Source organism: Artemia sp. Qi Xiang Cuo, chromosome 4, assembly GCF_049724085.1.
Source record: "Artemia sp. Qi Xiang Cuo chromosome 4, ASM4972408v1, whole genome shotgun sequence".
In the NCBI taxonomy this organism is placed as follows: domain Eukaryota; kingdom Metazoa; phylum Arthropoda; class Branchiopoda; order Anostraca; family Artemiidae; genus Artemia; species Artemia sp. Qi Xiang Cuo.
In genome coordinates, this window is record NC_142797.1 from 66,895,457 (window position 1) to 66,904,499 (window position 9,043).

Sequence of the window (9,043 nt, forward strand, 5' to 3'; positions counted from 1 at the left end):
TTACCGTTAATGCTTATTCAGAAGTGAATGCTTATCCAGAAAAATTTAAATTCATTTGATTGTAAAAATTTATTGCAGAAACAAATATGGGAAGTTTTTAAAAGAGCTACAAACGCTGAAGTCTTGCTTTTTCTGTTTTATTTCTCCACTAGAATATTGTCGAGAGCTGTCTAGTGTCATTTTGAAATCTAATATTTACACTTCCTCGATTTTTATATTTCATCATGACAATACTGTCATAAAATGCCTTTTGGCACCAACGTGCGATTTTAGTGTCATTTATGGACAAGCTTGAAACCATAAAAGGTCTACCACTGAAATTTCCTTGATGGAAAACCTTTAAATTGGTGTTTAAGGAAAAGAGGGGGGAAACCCTTTATCTTTACAGTTGAAAAACCGTCATCTTTACAAGTAGAAAACAAACAAAAAAGGGTTTTGAAAAAACTACCGAATTAAAAAAATCATTCAAGTACTTAGCTGATTCGTTAATGATACAGGCTATTTATTTTCATTTCATCACTAAAACTAGTTACCAAACAAATTCTTGGAAATTACGAAAAAGTGCTTGGTACTCGGACGTGTCTTCTCTTTTTCCCCAGAACTGTCTGGTAAGTGCAACATCGCAGAGACGCTGGAATGGGTATCTGAGGTTCTCGGAATGTGTGTTTTATTTCTCCCATCAAATTTGCCTGACCAGAGAAAAAGCTGTTTCTAATCTTAGAGCTAAGTTTCAAATTCAACGACCTTCCTCTTCTCCATTCACACATTTCGAAACAAAATAATTAAAATATTTGATCAAGCACTGGAACAGAGATCATAACCTGGTCATCACAGCATAAATATTGGATATGCATACGTGCAAAAAGGTTTAGTTCAGTGAAACAGCAGTTTATTTAAATGAGGGTTGATATAAATGGGGGATCAATTGAGCGATGGTTCAATTTAATGAGCTTGAGTTGCATGGGGATATAGATGCACGAGAGTTCAGTTAAATGGAGTTCAGTTGCGCGTTGGTGAACTTAAACGGTGGCTGAGCTGTACGAGGGTTCGGTGAATTGGTGTTGAGTTGCACGGGACTTCAGTTGCAACAGGGTTCTGTTAAATGGGGCTTAGTTGCACGGGTTTCAGTTACGCGATGTTTCAATTGCACAGGGTTCAGTTACACGGGGGTTCAGTTAAACGGGGGGTTTAGTTGCCCCTGGGGTCAGGTGCACGAGGGCTCAAGTACGAGGGGCTTAGTTACACGCACGCCCTATTATGTATTTTTTGTTACGTTTTAAGTTGCTTATTGCTCTCAAATATAAATTGAGTAAGAGAGAAAATGGTAAATAATCGTATTTGTGTTGCAGGTTTAGTAGAGTGGCATATGCCTTCCGGGGGTATGTTTCTTTGGATGAAATGTCTGCATGTTGAAGACACAAAAGGTATGATCATGGAACGTGCCTTACCAAAAGATATCATTTTATTGCCAGGACAGGCATTCATGACGGATCCGAATAAAGCATCGCCTTTCATGAGAGCTGCTTTCTCTTTAGCTTCCCCGGGAAAAATGGACATTGTAAGTGTTTTTGCTATTAAAAGATGATTGCCAATATTTGACAGAAAAATCTCATAGTTAAAGTTTATTTTTTCTAGATTCTGCAACAAGCTCAGTGCTTCTGCTATCCCCTAATTTTTCAGGGTTCCCCACAATTCCCCCGAAAGAAAATTTGGGTCTCTGAAAGATCTCCCCATAAGTTAACGTTATCAAAACTAAACGATTTAGGTTTCATGTTAAAGTTCATGCATTTACGAACGTTATTTTTAGAGTATATCTTTGAAAGCCCAGTTTTCTCTTAAGGACATTCGGTGAAATGCCGGTAATAATGAGAACGCAGAAGCAGTGCTATAGCTGCTACTTGCACGGAAAGGGCAAGCACTAATATAATTGTACTCATCGCTTTCTCATTTATCGATTCACAGACCCAGAATTATGATATTACTTTGACATTTTCTTAGAGAATGATCCAAACTTGCTTTAAAGATAAGAAAATTGTCAAATTTTTGCATATTTCTGACATATTTTCAACGTACTTTCTAATCTAGAAAAAAAAATTGCGAAGCAAAAGTGTAATTCGGCGGATGGATAAAAGTAAATTTCAACTGTTGAATGATAGCAAAATTTCCGTCTTATGTTGAAATACTATTACCGTAGGAATGTAGAAAAATAACATAAAAAACTTGACAGGGATTATAAATCTTAAATAGACTTTTTTATGATTACCGTAGACCTTAGTTCCTCCGGCGCCATTAGTGTCGCATAGGGCATCGACGAAGCCTCTTCACTCGTCCCGAAACGATACTGCAGCGGTAGCATCTTCCCATTCAGGTACATATGAAGTACCGGCCATCCTCAGATCTCGGTCAAAAGTTAGCTGCAAAGGGCTCTTTGGATGACACTGTCTTCATCTGGCGCCTGATTTCCAGTCGTAGGGTGTTCGAGGAAGGTGGCCTTCTTTCATGCATAGTACATGTCCTAAACATTTCCACCTCTTCTTCCTTAGAACAGCAGTAATGAGAGGCTGGCCAGTTCTATTACGAGTTTCAAAGTTACTAACCTTCTATTGCCAACTTCTACTTAAAATTTTCCTTAGGCACATATTTTCGAATGAAAAAATTCTGTTTTCAAGCTGCTGATTCATTTTCCAGCACTCACTAGCGTAGAAGAGTATGGAGAGCACGTTGCTATTGAAGAAACGTAACTTCAGTCGTAAAGAATATTTGCTGCTCCTCCAAATGGGCTTTAATGTTTGCTTTATTATACAACTACAAAAAGGTTTTGAGTGAACGGTAACCTCATTTGGTTGCCCAGTACCAAAGGAATCAGACAAAATTTTTTTTATAAATACCTTGAGTAGATACTTTTACTTAGAGTAATATAAAGTAAAACATTCTTACTGTATAACCTTCAAAATGTACACAAATATACTTTTCTGTGCCCTCCTTCTCCTCTTGGAAGAACAGCCTTTCTGAGGCTCAGAACATGTGCACCTTTGATCGTTTCTTCTGTCTACGATAATGTCTGAAGTTTTGGCAACCGTGTTATTTGGGATTTTTTTTTGGTTTCGATTATATCTTCGGACACCATTAGTCCACACCCGAAGCATGAAAAATTAAATTTAACAACAAAAAATGTCACTAATCTGTCAAAAGGCATTCCCCTGGAGAGAGGGATCTTACGAGGAGGCAAAATTTCCCTGTGTTGATAATATGTGTGATAAAGACTATAATAAATAACAGAGTCTAACTCGAAACGCGCAGAAATTAACATGAGCAGGGTTCAAAACCCCTCTGCTTTCTAAAAGCTAGAATATAATTTGTAATTTTCTGAAAAAAAAATTCTTTTAAATGTTTTCACATTTATTACTTTAAGAAATCAAAAATTAGTTCAGATTTTAAGGAATAAATATCAGCGTATGTTTATCAAACTGACAATGTACATTCATTTGAATTTTTTTTTCAGTAAAGTAAAAATTATATTCAGGCTCGTTTTGTATTTTATATTTCTGCTCGTTTTGAGTTTGACTGTGTAATTTATTGTAATTTCTGTTCGTCTTGGGTTGCGTTTATTTATCAATGCTGATTTATGGAAGCTGTATGCTTGGTAGATTATTTGATTTTACTTTTATTCATTTTTGGTTTAATGATGTTCTTTACTTTTTTTTCGAAAAACCAATTTTGTGGAAAAGTTTTTTAGTTAATTTCTGTTCGTTTTTTTTCAGGTTCTTTTATTTACAAACTAAATACAACTACAATAAGGTATGTCCGGCTGAGAGTCTAGCTTGTATTACCAGGCAACCAAAAAGGCAACCGTTTTATATTGACATCGTCTTTTTCAGGGAAAAATAAAGTAATAGTTTGAATCTCTCCGGTTTTTCTTTAAGAATTTATGGTTTGGTCTGCTATTTGTATGCTGGAGAAACTGTTTCAGCTATTTCTAACAACATAAACTCTTTTGAAAATCATGACACAAATAGTAGTGTTTAATTTAGTCATATACATCTTCTAGTTAACCTGATAAATAAAAGAGAATACCATTCCCAAAAATTTATATTAATGCTCTTTTACAGCCTGGATACAGTTACACTCTTTTGATTTGTTAAACTTTTAAGAGTAGAAGTGGTAATAGAAGTAGCCCTGAAAGTTTGAACTTAACAACCTCAGTCGTTCTTGGGAAATTGCTGAGATGTCTTATTGGCAATCAGCATACACACAGTGTGTTTGGATATAATTTTAAAGCCACATTTACTTTTAAAGCATAGTGGGCAAATTGCATAACTGTGGGGAGTTGACCTACCCAATAACCCTATAGATATAGTCACTAGACCATTCAGCTATGCTGAACAAAATAAATGTCTTAAAGTATTGATTGGAAGTGCCAGGAAAATTATGAGCTAAAGAGGAGGGCTCATTACCCTCCAATCACTTTTGACTCTTAAGAGTGCACTAGAGCTTTTAATTATCAATCAAAATAGCTCCTTTAAAATATCGTTGATATTACTAGCTATGATAGAGCATCGATGCACATGTCCTTATATGCCTATAGTGCTTATATGCCCTTTTAATACGTGCATGCATATAGGTTTTTCGTTTAATTAAAACTCTTCCTAAACGTTCCCTAAAAGTTTCAACTTAATGCCATTAGTGTCGTTAGTTACAGTAACCGTAGAAGCAGCATTAAATGAATACACATAGTGTCTTTTGGGTAGCTCAAAGTCCACAACCTATGAAGGTATCAAGGTGAAATTTTCAGACAATATTTATGTTGTACAGATGACTACCGGCCATCCATACTCAGGTTGTCATAAGTGCACATTAGCAATACCCTAGGAACAGTTTCGTTGAGAACTTAAAACTTAGAAAACTTGCTTAGGGGGGCGTTGAACTAACAAAAATGCAAAGTCTGAATCATAATACTAATGCTTCTACTCCTACAACTACTGCTACTATTACTATGGGTACTATTAACTGTACTCTTACTGCTACTGCTATATTTACTAGTGCTACTACTACAACTAATAAACCTAAGGGTACTAAGGCGAAAATTTTGGGCAATATTGTAACTGTATTGAAATAAATCGAAATACACTATGCTCATGTAAGATGTCAAGAGGACATATCAGCAATGCTTCAGGACCGGTTGATGGCATTAAGTTAAAAATTTCATCGGTGTTGAAGGGGATGTTGAAAAAAAGGTGTTATTTGCATACTGCTCCTAATGCCACTACTGCTAATGAAGAATTTATGCACAATGAAGAATTTCTTAGAACACACTGCTTTTCGATTTACAAAAAATTAAGCAAGAAACACGGGTTTTAATTTTAATAAAGCAGTGAATAAATAACAACAAAATAAACACTTAATTAAAAAAAAACTTATATTTAAAAAAAATATATATTTTAATTATGAACGTAGCAAAAAAACACATTTCAGGCATGCACTAATAGGGAGGAGGGGCTTTGGGCAAGGAGGGAGGATTTAGAAAAAACATGCCAATCATATGTTAATTATACTAAATTGCCAATATCTTAATCCAATTGTCAATATCCGCTGCCAATTTTATATTTGAAACTGATGCTTTGGTTTCTCTCTATTCCATGGACGTTTTGGTTTTACTCGGGACTTCGATGGCGGTGATGTTCCTTTTTGCCTTTAAAAGGGGTCTATATCGTTATATGATTAAGGCTTTCCGGAAATTCACTCTAAACATTAAGATATTGCACCTCCGAGATCACCTCGATTGTCTCTTGACCCGTGTTGCCCGGTCAGAATGTACAATTTAAATTTGCCCAAACCTTATTATTCCTGTACTATAATTGTAGCTTATGAGTGGCGTTCAAAGCAACCGGTTTTATGTCGAGAGATATTGGTAAAATGTTAGATTTGAACTAATTATACTTATATGAAATATATGAAAAAGTAGTATATATGAATAATACTATTAGCTTCGATTGGGAGCTTCAATTATGAATAAGTCCGGGAGCCTTTCTCAACGAAAAAAAAAAGAGAAAAAAAAATGTTCTTTTAAGAAAAAATAACTTACATCGAAATACAACAAACTAAACACAAGAAGAGAGAAAAAATAGAAAAGAAGAAAAAAAAAGATACAAATAAATAAGTAGGAATCAAACTCACATATTAAATAAAACTTCCATGTACTGGCATATTTAACGCAATAAACAAAAGCGAATGTCTATAATGATACCATTCATCTCCTCACAATCAATGTATAAATGGAAATCTATAAAAAAAAGAAGAATATATTTATACTTGAACAACACAATAAAGTTTTTTGCTCAAACCTTTAAAACCTTTAACTGGGTGTGTGTGGGGGGGGGGGGTCTCCCTCCAATTACTTTTGAATATTAAAAAGGGCAATAGCCCTCTCAATTTCCAATCGAATGAGCCCTTTTTGAAGTTTTTACGACAACGCTTTCTATAAAAACATTATATGCCCCCAGGGCATAACTTGCAACCTCATTCCTAAGGGCTTTGGGGGGGGGGGGGTTCGTCATGCTCAAAGACGTAGTTCCTGGACCCTTCAACTACGTTCAACAAAATGGCTATATCAAAATGTTGATCGGAAGGGTTTTGGGATATAATGAGCGCGGGGGGGGGGGTATTCGCCCTCCGATCTCTTTTTGCTATTAATAAGGGCACTAGCCCTCTCAATTCCCAGTTGAACGAGCCGTTTTGAAGTTTCTAAGAGGGGCGCCAGTTGCCCTATAATCACTTTTGACTATTAAAAAGGACACTAGCACTTTCAGTTTCCAATCGAATGAACCCTTTTTGAAGTTTCTACGACAACGCTTTCTATAAAAAACTTTATGTGCCCACAGGGCATAACTTACAGCCCTTGCCCTGAAGGCTGTGGGGGGAGTGTCATCCTCAACGACTTAATTCCCGGACCTTTTAGCTACGTTGAATAAAATGCCTATCTCAAAATTTTGATTGGATGTGTTTGGGGAAATGTTGGGCGTGAGAGGGGGTTAGTTGCCCTCCAATCACTTTTGAATATTAAAAATGGCACTAAGCCTTTTAATTTCCAATTTAATGAGCCCTTTATGAAGTTTTTACGACAATGCTTTCTATTAAAACCTTATATGTCCCCAGGGTATAACTTACAATCCTTGCCCTGAGGCCTGTTGGGGGTTTTGCCATCCTCAAAGACATAATTTCCGGATCTTTCAACTATTTTGAACAAAATGGCATTCTCAAATGTGTTTGGGGAAATGGTGGGCGTGGAAGAGGCGTTAATTTCCCTCCAATCACTTTCGACTATTAAAAGGGGCATTACCCCTTTCAATTTCTAATTGAACGAGCCCTTATCGAAGTTTCTACGGCAACTCCGTCGATACAAAGTGCCTTGGTCCAAAAAAAAAAGAAAAAAAAGATACATTGTGCCCACATCGTTCTTAACTTTGGTGTAATTTATTGTTTCTTGAAATGATTATTTTTTAAAACCCATTAATTAGTATTGTGGTAGATTTACTTGTTCAAGTTATATTAAAGTCATGTTTGTTATTTTTTTTTTGTTAAATTTAAAAATTTTATGTACTTTTTTAGGGTTTTGCAAAGCTTGCTGAGTTGATTCGAGAAGAGATACAGCTACAAAGAAAATGCACTTAAAACCGAGTGAACAGTGAGGCTTTTATTTAGTAATATTTACGGTGAAGTTTGACAATCGTTGGCGGTCAGTCCATTGTATCTCGAGTTAAATTCACTTTTCTTATTTATTTGTTTTTTTTCCCATTTTAACCATGAAGTAACAATGAGCTTTGTTTTTTAAATTTTAATTTGTTTAAAATATTAATCTGTGTGATGGTTAAATACTCCTAGTTTTAATTTTAGGTAATTTTAAAACTCCTAGTTTTAAATCCTGTTGGGCAATGAATGTCAGTGTAGAAAGGATACAATTCTTGTTGCTTGAAGCAAGGTAAATCATAGGAAGAAAGAAAATGTTGGCTTTAGTAGGATGGCCACTGACCATTACTGATTGCATTGTTTCAACCCAACATGGCTTAGGTTTTTAGAGGTGCCGCAGCATGAGCGATAGACTATGTAAGTTTTAAATCTCATCTTCTTTTGATCCTGAATGAAGAAGATCATAATTCATTATGAAAAGGACAGAATTGTTTGACTTTCTATGGACAACTAAGATTTTTCCAGTTATATTTATTTCTTCAGCTGCAACCTCATGCCTATGCATACTTTTTAAGAAGAATATTAGCCCTAGGGTTACAGCAGCAATTATGCCCATGTCATGAGAGGTGTTTCTACAATCAAGAGCACATACGTTGTGATCAATGTTGTCCAGAACAATATTTCTTTTTTTACCCTCAGCTTTTTATTGTTCTAAATTTGGTAAAGATTAATATTTAGGAAATGGACTTGATTTTATAAGAATTGGGAAAGACTTGAACTTAGAAGTACTAGTTCTTTATGGTAAATGAAATTAAAAAATAAGTTTTTCAACTGAAAGTAAGGAGCAACATTAAAAACGAAACAAACAGAAATTATTACGAATATGAGGGGGTTTGCCCCCTCCTCAATACCTCGCTCTTAATGTTAAAGTTTGAATTTTTTCCTATTCTTTAAGAATGATCCTGAATCACAAAGGCCGTTTAGTTAGAATAAATAGCTCTTTTAAAACTACCAAAAAAAAGGGTAGCATAAAGAGCGAGGTATTGAAGAGGATTCGACCCCCCTCATATACGTAATAATTTTTGTTTGTTTTAAGTTTAAAACAAACTCTTTATTTTCAGTTAAAAAAAACTTGTTTTTTATATATAATTTTTATCGTTTTCTAAATAATGCTGAGAAATTCGGCTCCCCCTCCATGGAAAATTTCCTTTCTCCATGAAAAATTCCTCAATGAAAAGATCCTCCCACGTAACCGATCATATTTTCGATCATATAGTTGTTTTAGTTGCTACTATTTACTTCAATAAGTCGTTTTTTTTAGTAAATTTTGTTTTATTTTTACAAAAAAAGAAGTAGAATG

General features: G+C 35.0%; 1 protein-coding gene across 3 annotated transcripts in view; it reads left to right on the top strand.

Annotated features, from left to right (window-relative positions):
- The window catches only part of LOC148953345 (kynurenine/alpha-aminoadipate aminotransferase, mitochondrial), a 127,658-nt gene extending 119,801 nt beyond the window's left edge, over positions 1–7,857 (top strand). For all 3 annotated transcript variants that reach the window (XM_089088499.1, XM_089088497.1, XM_089088498.1), the window contains exons 9-10: positions 1,350–1,558; positions 7,606–7,857. In XM_089088499.1, coding sequence (XP_088944625.1) covers positions 1,350–1,558; positions 7,606–7,668 — 272 coding nt within the window. In that variant the 3' untranslated portion in view covers positions 7,669–7,857. The remainder of the gene's footprint in view (positions 1–1,349; positions 1,559–7,605) is intronic.
- The last annotated feature ends 1,186 nt before the right edge of the window (positions 7,858–9,043 follow it).